We start from the raw sequence: 12,850 nt of genomic DNA, 5'->3' as shown, positions 1-12,850 counted from the left end.
TTTTTTGGAAATGATCTCACTAGGTTGATAAGAGTCTTACTACTTGCTGAGACTGCCTTAACCTCTCAAGTACTGGGATTATAAGCATGTACCACCATGCCCAGCTTTTAGGTAGCTTTTAAAAAATATTTTTCTAGCTGGGCATGTTGATGCATGCTTGTAATCCCAGTATTTAGGAGGCTGAGACAGGAAGATTTCAGGTTTGTAGCCAGCCTTAGCAGTTTAGTAAGGCCCTCTGCAACTTAGTGAGATCCTGTTTCCAAATTAAAACAAAACAAAACAAAATAGGGCTGCAGGTGTAGCTCAGAGGTAGAATGCCCCAGGGTCAATTACTAGTACCACCAAAAGAGAAAGAAAGGAAGGAAGGAAAGGAAGGAAAGAAGGAAGGGAGGAAGGAAGAAAGAAAGAAGGAAAAAAATTCTAACTGGGTATGGTGGTACACAGCTATAATCCCAGTATTTGGAAGGCTGGCAAGAGGATGGTGGGTTCAAGGCTAGCTTCAGCAATTTAGTGGGACTCAGTTTTGAAATAAAAAAATAACTCCCTAACATACAGGCACTGGTAAGAGACCTTTTCATTAAGACTCTCAAAACTCAGGAAATAAACTGAAAATCAATAAATGGGATGACACCAAAATTAAAAACTTTCTGTGCAGTAAAGGAAACAATCATAATTCTAAAGAGAGAGAGACTATAGAATAGGAGAAAATCTTTACCAGCTACTCTGATAGAGGACTAATATCTAGAATATGTAAAGAACTAAGAAAAAAAAACCCAGTTTAAAAAAAATGAGCAGTTGAAGTTAATTCACACTTTTTAAAAAAGAAATGCAATTGTCTATTAAATATATGCAAAAATGTTCAGTATCTCTAGCAATTAGAGAAATACAAATCAAAACTATACCGAAGTTGGGCATGGTGGCATATGCATGTAATCTCAGTTCTTAGGAGGCTGAAGCAGGAAGATTGCAAGTTTGAGGACACCCTCAGCAAGTAGCAAGGCCCTCAGCAATCTAGTGAAACCCTGTTTAAAATAAAAAACAAACAACAAAACTAAGATTCTATCTAACTCCATTTATTGTTTGTATTTAACAAGAATACAAACAGGCTGAGTGTGGTGGAGCACACCTGTGATCCCAGTACTTGGGAGGCTGAGACAGGAGGATCCTAGTTTTGAGTACAGCCTCAACAATTTAGTGAGACTCTTGTGTTTCAAAATAAAAAATTAAAAAGGCTGGAGTTGTAGCTTGGATATAGAATGCACTGGATTCAAATCTCCAGTACCAAAAAAACAAATGCAAACAGTAGCATGCTAGCAAGGATATGGGGAAATAGGTAGGAATTCTAATATACCTTTGGTGGAATTGTAAGTCAGTATTACCAGTATGTAGATTCCTCAAAAAATGGGGAATAAAACACTATACAACCCGGCTATGCTGTGCTTTAGTATCTTCCCAAAATAATTATAAAGTCATACGACTATAGCATACATATATATCTATGTTTATAGCAATATCCATGTTTTTAGAAATAGAATCAACCCAGGTGTCTTGTCAACAGATGAATGGATAAAAAATGTGCTGTGAACATACAGTGGAATTATACTCAGCCTTAAAGAAGAACAAAGTTATGTCATTGCAGGAAAATGCATGGAACTAGTTGTTATCTTAGTGAGATCAGGCAATTCTTAGAAAGTTGAGTTATATGTTTTATCTCATATGTGGAAGCTAGAAAATAGGAACTATAAGGGATTATAAGTAATGTGGAGACAGACCTGTAGAACTGTGGAAGGGGATTGGGGCAGGGAATCAAGGAGGGAGAAAAGGATTGAGGAGGAAAGAGGCTCAAATAATACTACGGCAATGTATGAAGTTATTACTACCAATTTCACTAACATGCAGGAAGGAGAAGGGGAGAGTGGGGTGAGATGTGGAGAGAAACACATCAAGAGTGGTGTGCATGAATGTGTATCACATTGAACTTCACTGTGATGTGCAATTTCAGTGCACTAATAAAATTATTTTTAAAGGGCTTGGACTTGAAGAAAAATGCCTCTGGGTTCAGTCCTTCATGCTAAAAAAGTCAATTTTTTTTTCTAGAGCTTTTAGTTGTAATGAGTAGAGAAATTAGGTTATGGATGGTTTATTCTATTTTGGCAAGCCCATTTTATTTTCCTCTGATTCATCCCTGCAGTCATAGAAATGATGGAGGGATTTTAAGGGAGAAAGAAGGGAGATAGAGACATAGGAAGATAACAGCTTAAATAATTCTATCTATGTATATAAAATTGCCAGTGCCCATCTCAATGACATGTATGGGGAAGAGGAGAGAGGAGTGAGATCTGGAGGGAAATACACCAAGTGTCGTGTGCATGTATATTCTTATCACACTCTTCCTTGGTATGATGTATAATTACAATGCACCAGTATAAGCAGTGTGTGTGTGTGTGTGTGTGTGTGTGTGTGTGTGTGTGTGTGTGTGTGTGTGGTGTACTAGGGATTAAACCAGGAGCATTCTACCTCCGATCTATACCCCCAGCCCTATTTTATTTTTTATTTTGAAACAGGGTTTCTCTTGAGGAGGGCCTCACTAAAGTAGTTTAGGCTGGCCACAAACCCATAATCTTCCTGTCTCAGCCTCCTAAGTACTGGGATTACAAGCATGCACCACCATGCACAGCCCCATAACAATATTAAAAATTTTACATTAGGCTTTCAAATCTCATAGCCCAAGTTACAAATTAACTTAAATAAAATAGCCATTGACATCGAATACAAAGTCTAAATAGAGCTGAAGGTGAATGCCAGTGGGGTTTTTCCCCCCATCTTCTCCGCTTACTTGTACAAAATTCTTTCTGACTGACTCTCTGTACAAGCTCCCAAATTTGATTGGAATGAGAAGTATAGGTCTTAGTAGGACAGAGCTCTGCAACAGGCAGAACATTATGTAGTTGTATATAGCTAAATAATCCTAAAGAAATGTAGCGCCTAAAAATCTGTTTGATGAGACCTGAGAAGGACTTTTGCAACTGAAAAAGGCAAGACTTTGAAAGACTCAAGATGTCAGGTGTTAACTTAGTATGAAAAAAACATTTGAGATCCTGGACTTGGTCCTATTGCTGCTTCTGGAAACCTGTCCTAAGGTAGTTCTGTAGGTGTTGCTACTAATCTGTAAAATTTAAAGTTGCTGATTAATAGAGTTTTGTTTGCTTATGATTTTTTTAAGAGGTAGGATCTAATTTTTTTTTTTTCCCGGTACTGGGGATGGAACCCAGGGGCATTCTACCTCTGAGCTATACCCCATGGCCTAATTTTTGTTCTTCATTTTCGAACAGGGTCTCACTTGAGTTGCAAAGGGCCTCACTAAGTAGTAGCTGAGGCTATCTTAAAACTGCTATCCTCCTGTCAGCCTCCCAAATGCTGGGATTACCAGGGTGCACCACCACACTTGGCTTCTATTTTTTTCTTTTTTAATATGTGCTCTCTGAACTTATTACCAACCTTGTTTTCTTGCTCAGCCTCTGGTGATGTTAACTTCTTAATGACAGTAAGTGTACATTTCAACTTAATTCTATTAAATTGACCGGAATACCTTATCGTTTGGTGGGTTTGAGTATGTGTTTGGATCGCATCATGTCATTCTGAACATTATAGTTGTAAATAATAAAAGGCACCTGGACATAATCACCTTGAAGGTGTTAACTCTGTCCCTTCAGATGGACAGCTCTGTGTTCATATGAAAGGTCTAGATAGAAGATACCTATTGTAAAGGAGATGAAATGTACTTGAGGGAATGTAGGGACAGAAAACAGAGCACAGGAGACAATCAATAATCATATTGAAGTAGATTATGAAAACCAACAGTTTTGGTCAGGACCTGTATCAGAATGGAGGCTCTTCTAAGGAATAATGGTGCCACATACTATTTTTAGAGCTGTTATTCTGTCTAAAAAGAGTTTTTTTTTGTTTGTTTGTTTGTTTTTTTTTTTTTTGGTGGTACTGGGGTTCCTGGAAACCCTTCTACCTCTGGGATACACCCAGACCTATTTTTATATTTTTTATTTGGAAGCAGGGTCTCTTAAGCCAGCGTGGGTGGCTTCAATCCTGCACGATCCTCTTGTCTTCGCCTCTCAAGCATGGGGATTACAAGCGTGCACCACCATGCCTGGCTGTAAAAGAGTATTTTAATTAGATTTTTAATGAGTCAAAGGCTGACTCTCACATTAGGACTCTGTGCTGTCAAAATTTTGATAAAATAAGGTGGGAATTGGTTAGGGGTTAAATCAGTGATACGTACATATATGTACACACAAGTTTTTTACCCCAATATGATGTATGAATATAATGCACCAATAAAAAATAAAAAAAAATTTTGATAAAAAACTGAAACCCTAATTGTCATGAAAAATTTCATTGCACTTTTAACAAAGCAATGAAAATTATTTCAAGTTTTCAACTAGATTTTACCTGAATTTTCTCCTTTTAATACTCAGTTTTTCATTTTCCTAATATTTGAAAGTTGTATTTTATTACTAAAATACTGCATTCATAACAAAGTAGAGACTTTAAAGGCATTAATTATTGATGTAGTTTAATGATTTGACTCTACGTATCAGGAAATTAAAGTTCTATTTTCAGTTGATTTGTTGATTGAACATGAATAAGTAATTTTTCTGGATCCAACTCTCTTTTATTTTTTATTTTTTTAGGATTGGAAATAGCCCTGACTGCTTCCTTAAGGAAACAGTAAAAAATATAATCAGTGGTTTATGTATGAGGAAATAATCTCAAACTTTTTGCAATAATAAAAATTTAAAAAACAAACTAAATTATAAAATTATATAGTTCTTGAATAAATGATATAGCCTTATGATGGAAATATAAATAATATTTTGGGGAAGAATTCTTATTATATTGCACATATTTAAATGTTAAGTGAAATATATAGTTTCTAAAGCCTTGTACATACTTATCTAACCTTTGTGAAAGAATTCAGTTACAGATATACAAACCTCTATAGGAGGAAAACTTGAAGAAAAATATACCAAAGTCTAACTTTTGTGGTACTGGGTATTGAACCCAGGAACATTCTACCTTTGAACTATACCTCCAGCTCTATTTTGTTTTTTTATGTTTCAACAGGGTCTTGCTGGGTTGAGAGTCTCACTACTTCCAGAGTCTGTCTCAAACCTGTGATAACTCTTGTCTCAGCCTCCCAGGTACTGGCATTATAGGTGTGTGCCACCACACCCAGCTCATCATAATCTTTAATACAGGTAGAAATAGAGATTTCTTATTTTTGCTTGTCTTTTTTGTTTCCTAGGGTATTATTAAGTAGATAATATATTTACATGGTTCAAAATGAAAAAAAAAAAACATTTAAAAAGGTATAATGATAGTATAAAAGACTGAATAAAATGTCCTCATCACTGTTTTATTAGGCAGTGTGTGTGTGTGTCTGTGTGTGTGTGTGTGTGTGTGTGTGTGTGTGTGTGTGTGTGTTTCTAGGTGGCTGAGGGTCTCGCCACGTTGCTGAGACTATCTTGAACCTGTAATCTTCCTGTCTCAGTTTCCCAAGTACTGGGATTATAGGTGTTTGCCCCCAAACCTGGCTATCAGCTATATTTTTTTAAACACAGGCAACCAGTGTATTTGGTTTCTTGTTATTCTCCCAGAGATAGTCTCATCTTCTCTCTCTATATAGTAGAGAACATATGTAAAAGTTTTTTAAAAATAGAAACAATATGTCAAAGAGAATGAGTATTTGTGATCTTGAATTTTTTTAGTTTTGTCTCATAATTAAAAAGGCCTTCCACCACAATTTTAAAATAATTCTTCCTTGACTCATGACAGACTTCCTTTCTTCATATTGGGGATTGAACCCAGGAGTATTCTACCTCTGAGCCACACCCAGGCCTTTTATTATTTTTTATTTTGAAACATGGTCTTGCCAAGTTGCTGAGGGTCTCACCAAATTACTGAGGCTTGCTTTGAACACACAAAATAGAAGTATCTTGTATCAGAAAAATATTTTACTATTTTCTAGGTCATTCCCTCATTTTTATTTATTTTAATTTTGACTACTTTGATTTATTTTAGCATATGAGATTCAGACTCAGTTGTATATTACAAATCTTATTGGTAATATTACTGTATGATGTTATAAGATTATGTATTAGTATCTAAATTATTACATGGGGGGGGCTACTGGGATTGAACTCAAGGACACTCTACCTCCAAATTATACATCCCAGCCCATTTTATTCTTTGTTCTGAAGAAGGACCTTGCTAGGCTACTGAGAGTCTCCCTACATTGCTGAGGCTGGCCTTGAACCTGTGATCCTCTTGTTTTGGCCTCCCAAGTACTGGGATTACAGGTATGCGGCACCATGTCCAGCTTGAGATATTACATTGTATTCCAGTTTTTTTTTTTTTTCTGTACTGAGGATATATATTTTTATATATAGTAGTATATATTTATACTACTTAAGAAGCAATTATTTAAAAATATACAATAATTTTACTGAGTTGCAAAGGGACTCACTTAAGTCGCTGAGGCTGTCAGCAAACCTGTATTCTCCTGTCTCAGCTTCCCAAACGCTGGGATTACAAGCTTGCGCCACCACACCCGGGTTTGTATTCAGTTTTTAAATGTAGTAATGGGGGCAGAAATTCTACCACTTCCATCTTAGATTCTCAGAATTAAATTGGGCCTGAGAATTAAGTCGACATTGGAGTAATGGAGATAAATTTAATATAAGTTTTATGTGATACAGTTAGTTATGTGATACACAAGGAAATAAAGTGACAAAACCTATATGCTTTTTTATTAGACTGAACAAAGAGAGCCATTTGTGGAATAGTAAATTATGTAGGATGGCTAAAGGAAGATAACAATTAAGGTCTGCTTGTAGAGAATCCTCTAGACTATAACTCCCCATTAAAGGATGTTTTTGTTCTAACAGGCAGGGCATCTTTCACATGGTGTTACTACCTTCTATTTTCAGGAGGAAAAGGAGAAAATTAGAATGACCTTCTTGTATTGCTGATTTTCAAATTGCCTTTAGCTTGAAGTAAACCTTAGGATAAGTGACATTTTGGATATACTATCCCATTCTATATACTCCTAATGAAATAATTAATTGACCTAGGCAGTAATCATCAATGGCCTCTAATAACACAAAAGAGCAATAACCCATACTCTAATTACTTGGTGGAAGTATATACATGTCCTCCTTAGTTAGATCAAACCTCTAATTGCCATTTTACAGGAAATAAGCAGGATAGAAGAACATGTTAAATGATATGCAACCAACAATTCCAAAATGTGGGACACTTCATAGGAAAAATAATTCAGTTTCTTCAACAAATACATTGCAACAGGGAAGGAAGGAGAGATAAATAATAAATTATAAAAGATATTTAAAAGTAATAGAAATAAGCTGAGTATGCTCGTGCACTCTTGTAATCCTAGTACCTGGGAGGCTGGGACAGGAGGATTGCAGGTTCGTGGCCATCCTTAGCAACTTAGTGAGGCCCTCCACAACTTAGACCCTGTTTCAAATAAAATAAAATAAAATAAAATAGGGCTGGTGGAGTAGTTCAGAGGTAGAATGTCCCTGGATTTGTGTGCGTGCACGTACGCATGCATACACACACAGTCATAGAAACCAAATCTGTGTGTACCTTGGAACCTTGTTTAGATCTTGAATAGAACAATTGTAAAGAGAGACAGTTGGAGAAATATGGCTATTACCATTTTATTGCTGGGTTACAGCTTACTTTGAAATTTAATGCTGTATAATACTAAATACTTACTATCTTGTTGTTTCTCTGAGTTAGGAATCTAGGCATGGTTTAATTGAATTGTCTGGCTTAGGATGTCTTGCTTCTCCCAACGCTGCAAAGGATCAGCCAAGGCTCCATTCATCTTAAGGCTTCATTGAGAAGGATTCACTTCCCATATGGTTGTGGAATTCAATTTCTTGCTGGCTGGAAGCCCCTTGGGTTTCTTGCTGTGTAGGCTTCTCATTAAGATAGTTCACAATATGGCAAGCTGGCTTGCATGGGGAAGAAGTGAGCAAGTAAGAGGGAAAACAAGAGGCAAGCCAGTGTCTTTTTGTGACCTAGTCTCAGTAGTAATATCCTACACATTGAGTGTATTTTGTTCATTAAAAGAGTCACTGGGTCAACTCATACTAAAGAGAAGGGATTATACAGGGTATACATACTAGGAGCTGCTTTAGATTCTATATACCACAGACTAAATTTAATAATACTAAGTTACTAATATTAAAATTGTGATTATTTTGAAAGATAATTTTTATGGTTATATTCAGAAAGAGTCTTTATATTTTAGAGTTATATACCAAAATATTTCCACATGAAATGAGTATGTCCAGAATTAGCTATAAAATAATTCCTTGGGAGACCAGCAGGGGGCAGAGTTGGTGCTGATATTTGAAATGTTCCATTGAAAAGTAAAAGAAATATGAATAAGTAAGTAAACAAAAATAAACAAAAACAGTGTCAGACTACATATTCATGCCTTAGTACAGATGACTCACTGTTGCATTCTTAGATTTTGGAAAAAATTATTTAGTTTTATTATTGTGACAAGATATTATAGAAAGTTATTTTAATCATCTTTAAATGTATACTATGATAGAATGTACAGTTTAGTGGCATTAAGTACATTCATATTGTTTGAAACAATTACTACTTTCTCTGGATCCTTTTCATCATCCCTAACTGCCACTCTGTTCCTATTAGACAATAACTCCTTGTTCTCCTCTCCCTCTACCTATGCCAGCCACTTTTTACCTTCTGTCTATGAATTTGACTTCTCTAGGTATGTCATAAAAGTGGAATAATGTGACATTTGTCCTCTTGTATCTATATGGATTTACTTAGCATAATGTCTTCAAGATTCATTTATGTTATAAACATATCTTAATTTTTTAAGACAGAATATTATAAGTTTATACTCTATTTATTCATGTATCCAGAGATGGACATTTACTTTGTTTCCAACTTTTGGCTATTCTAAATAATGCTTCTATGAATGTACAAAGGTCTATTCAAGTCCCTGCTTTCTGTTCTTTTGTATATATACCCAGAAGTGGGATTGCTGGATCAAATGGCACTTGTGTTTAATTTGTTGAGGAACCACCATACTATTTTTCATAGTAGTGATACCATTTTACATTTCCATCAGTAATGCATATGAATTCCAATTATTTCATATTCTTACTGACACTTATTTTATGTTAAATTTTAAAAAATTATAACAGCCATCCTAATGATTAGGAAATATTATCTCACGTGGTTTTGATTTGTTGTTTCCCTAAGATTAGTGATGTTGAGCAACTATTCATGTACTTACTGCCCATTGCACTTCCTCTTTTCAGAAATGTCTATTTAGCCAGGCATGGTGGCACATGCTTGTAATCTCAGTACTTGGGAGGCTGAGACAGGAGGATTGCCAAGTTCTAGATCAGCCTCAGCAACTTTTGTGAGGCCCTCCACAACTTAGTGAGACCATATTTCAAAATAAAGAGTAAAAATCAGTGCTGGGGGTATAGATCGGAGGTAGAATGCCCCTGGGTATAATCCCCAGTACTGCAAAAATAAACAAGTAAATAAATGAATAAGTAAATAAAATAAAAAACAAAATTTCTATTGAAGTCCTTCATCCAATTTATATATATATATATATATATATATATATATATATATATATATATATATATATATATATGTTTTGAGATGGAGTCTCACTATATTGCCCAAGCTGGTGCTGAACTAGCAATCTTCTACCAAGTAGCTGGGTCTACAATCATTCATTACTGTGCACAAAAAGACAAAATACTTACATCTACCAAATAGCATACTCACCATGGCAAATTATTGTTATTTCTTTGTTCTGTATCCCTCATTAGATTTATTTTGTGTGTGCATGCATGTATGCATGTGTGTGTATATAAGTGTGTGGTGCTGGGTCTTGAACCCAAGTGCTTTCTACCTTTGAGCTATATCCCTAGGCCTATTTTACTTTTTATTTGGAAACAGGATCCCTCTAACTTGCTGAGAGCTTTGCTAAGTTGCTGAGGCTGGCTGTGACCATGACCTTGTAATACTTCTGTTTCATCCTCCCAAGTATTGAGATTAACAGGAGTATAACTCCATGCCTGGCTCCCTCATTAGATTGAGCTTATTGAGGGCCAAGACTATATCTTTTCTGTCACCTTGATACTACCTCAAACATAGTGAGAAAAAATTAAAAGAATTCTATTCTGGTATGCTGTGAAAATACATACTCAGGTTTAGCCATGGGATATTAATTGCTAGTTTTCTATGGTATATAGAAATATGAAGGAAAAGCCCACCTTCCTTGGTTCCTCAAATAATCTTCTCATTTTATCTCTGTTCAGTAACTGAATATTTGCCCCTTACCCCAACACCAAAAATAGTAACAGAATATTTATAAAAATGAACACAATTATGTGAATGAGTATTTTCATCTTGTCTAAATTTTTAATTAAGATATATATTTCTGAAATAATACTTTGAAATAGAATAAACAATAGTGGTATAACTAAGAATCTTAATAAGTTTAGGTATAATAAAATAATACTTAAAATGTTAGTCTTTATTTCTGAAACATAATAACCTCTCCCTCTCTTTTGATACTTGAAAGGTTGTTCTTTGATCAAGATGCATCTTTTAGATCTGGGCTCAGTGTTCATCCTGGTATAAGTGAATTTTACAAAGGTGAGACCACTTCTTTTTCCCTGTGTATTAGCATATCATTTTCCCAAATATTATCATTTTAGACAGCTGTAATGTTGCCTTATGCTCATATGACCTCTTCTTTGTGCTCATGTAGTGAGCACTCTTCCTTTTATAAAAATGCTAATCCCATTGTGAGGAATCCACTCTCTAAAACTAATTACCTCACAAAGGTCCCCCTCCTAATATTGTATTGGGTGTTAGGGCTTCACTATATGAAATTTTGGGGAAATACACACATTTGGATTATAATAACCTGTTTATACTGTTTACTTTTCCTTTTATTCATTTCTATCTTTGCATCTGTAGGAGGCACATTTACTTTTGTTCCGTTGTTGCTTCAGATTAAAAGAAAGCAGCTCATTATTTCGTTAGATATCTTTCTGGAAACTTAGAAGAAAAATTAAAATATCGACTTGATTTGCCATTTTGAAAACAAAACTCTGTTTTTTCTTGGATTATATGCCAACATTATGAGTTTCAAAAATGATCTAAAATGATATTGGAAAAAAGAACTCTTTTAATGTTACTTAAGTCTATATTCTGTATGTATTTGTTGCATTCATTCATTCTGAAACAAATATCAAGTATTATTTTGTTGATTGTAGCATATGTGTTTCCTCTTAGCTAATAATTTAAAACATTGACACATAGAAGTGAGAGTTAATAAATTATGATACATGCCCATACAAAATAATTTTTTAAAATTTATGGTACTGGGGATGGAAACCAGGGGCCTTCTACTAGGTTACATGTCCAGACCTATTTTAGTTTTTATTGGAAACAGGGTCTCACTAAGTTCCTGAGAGCCTCACTAAGTTGCTGAGGCTAGCTTCAAACCTGTGATTTCCTGTCTTAGCCTCCCAAGTACTGGGATTACAAGCCTACGCCACCAGGCCCAGTCAAAATGTTTTTAATGACATTTTTATGCAGTGTTTGTAAAATCTTGAGTCATTTTCAAAGAAGAGCAATAAAACTCTTGCAAATGATTTATAATTATATTTTATTCTAGATACACCATCTCCTGTGATTCAACTTGGGCACAAACTCAGAGAGGACCCACAAGAGCAAAGAAATGAAAATAAGATGATTCCTGTTCTTAATGAGGATCCAATATTACAGGTGGTTAGCCTGTTGAATAGATAGATAGATAGATAGATAGATAATTTAGTAAAAATTAGAAATGCCATCTCTCAAAGTGGTAAATTAATAATCATAATTCTTTTACTTTACTATTTAACTTTTTCTCTCTTACTTAGTTTTTACCTGTTTCTTAACTAGTCATTGTTTCTTTGCTGCAACTTTGGTAAAGGCCAATTGTTTTAGGAGGGGTATTTAAAATAATTCTTTTTTTCACCCCTTTTATGGCTTTCATTTTTTTTATTAGAGATGGAAGTAAAAGGAACAGAGGTTAAATGGGATATAATAATTTAGATTTTCATCTTTATTTTATGTCAGAGATCTTCTTAAACTTATGAAGAAGATACTAGTTTGGGTGGTATAATTTGAGATATGGGCCACTGAAAGCCCTTTTTGTGTGTGTGTGTGTGTGTGTGTGTGTGTGTGTGTGTGTGTGTGTGTGTAGATAGTCATACACATAGCCTAAGAAATTTTATTTATTTATTTATTTATTTATGGATGGTACTGGGGATTGAACCCAGGGGCTTTTCTACCTCTGGGCTATACTCCCTTTATTTGGAAACAGGGTCTCACTAAATTGCTGAGAGCCTCACTGAGTAGCTAAGGCTGGCTTCAAACCTATGTGATCCTCCTGTCTCAGCCTCCCAAGCGCGGGGATTACAAGCGTGTGCCACCATGCCTGGCTTTTATTTATTTCTTTTCAATAATACAGAATGATTCAGTTAACACTTCAGTATAATTAAGTTAGCCTGCCAGTGATATCTGCCACCATGTATAACTTCTGAGTTAAGGAAAAAGAAGTTTCCTTCCAGATTCAGTGATTGTTAAATTAAACTAATTTTTCATGTTTATTATAAGTATTTGCTATGTAGTTTTTGTATCAGGCACTCAATTGCATGTTAGCACATGATTTTGAAAGTTT

At 35.0% G+C, this 12,850-nt stretch overlaps 1 protein-coding gene across 1 annotated transcript in view; it reads left to right on the top strand.

Moving 5' to 3' along the window:
• Positions 1-12,850, top strand: part of ANKRD31 (ankyrin repeat domain 31) — a gene marked incomplete at both ends in the record, with an annotated part of 108,541 nt that overhangs the window by 4,971 nt on the left and 90,720 nt on the right. The window contains 2 exons of the mRNA XM_080705076.1: positions 10,697-10,770; positions 11,801-11,913. Of these exons, the coding sequence (XP_080561202.1) occupies positions 10,697-10,770; positions 11,801-11,913 (187 nt within the window). The remainder of the gene's footprint in view (positions 1-10,696; positions 10,771-11,800; positions 11,914-12,850) is intronic.

This window comes from Muscardinus avellanarius (genome assembly GCF_963383645.1).
Source record: "Muscardinus avellanarius genome assembly, chromosome: 1".
Taxonomy (NCBI): Eukaryota; Metazoa; Chordata; class Mammalia; order Rodentia; family Gliridae; genus Muscardinus; species Muscardinus avellanarius.
This window is presented reverse-complemented; position numbering and strand designations above follow the sequence as displayed.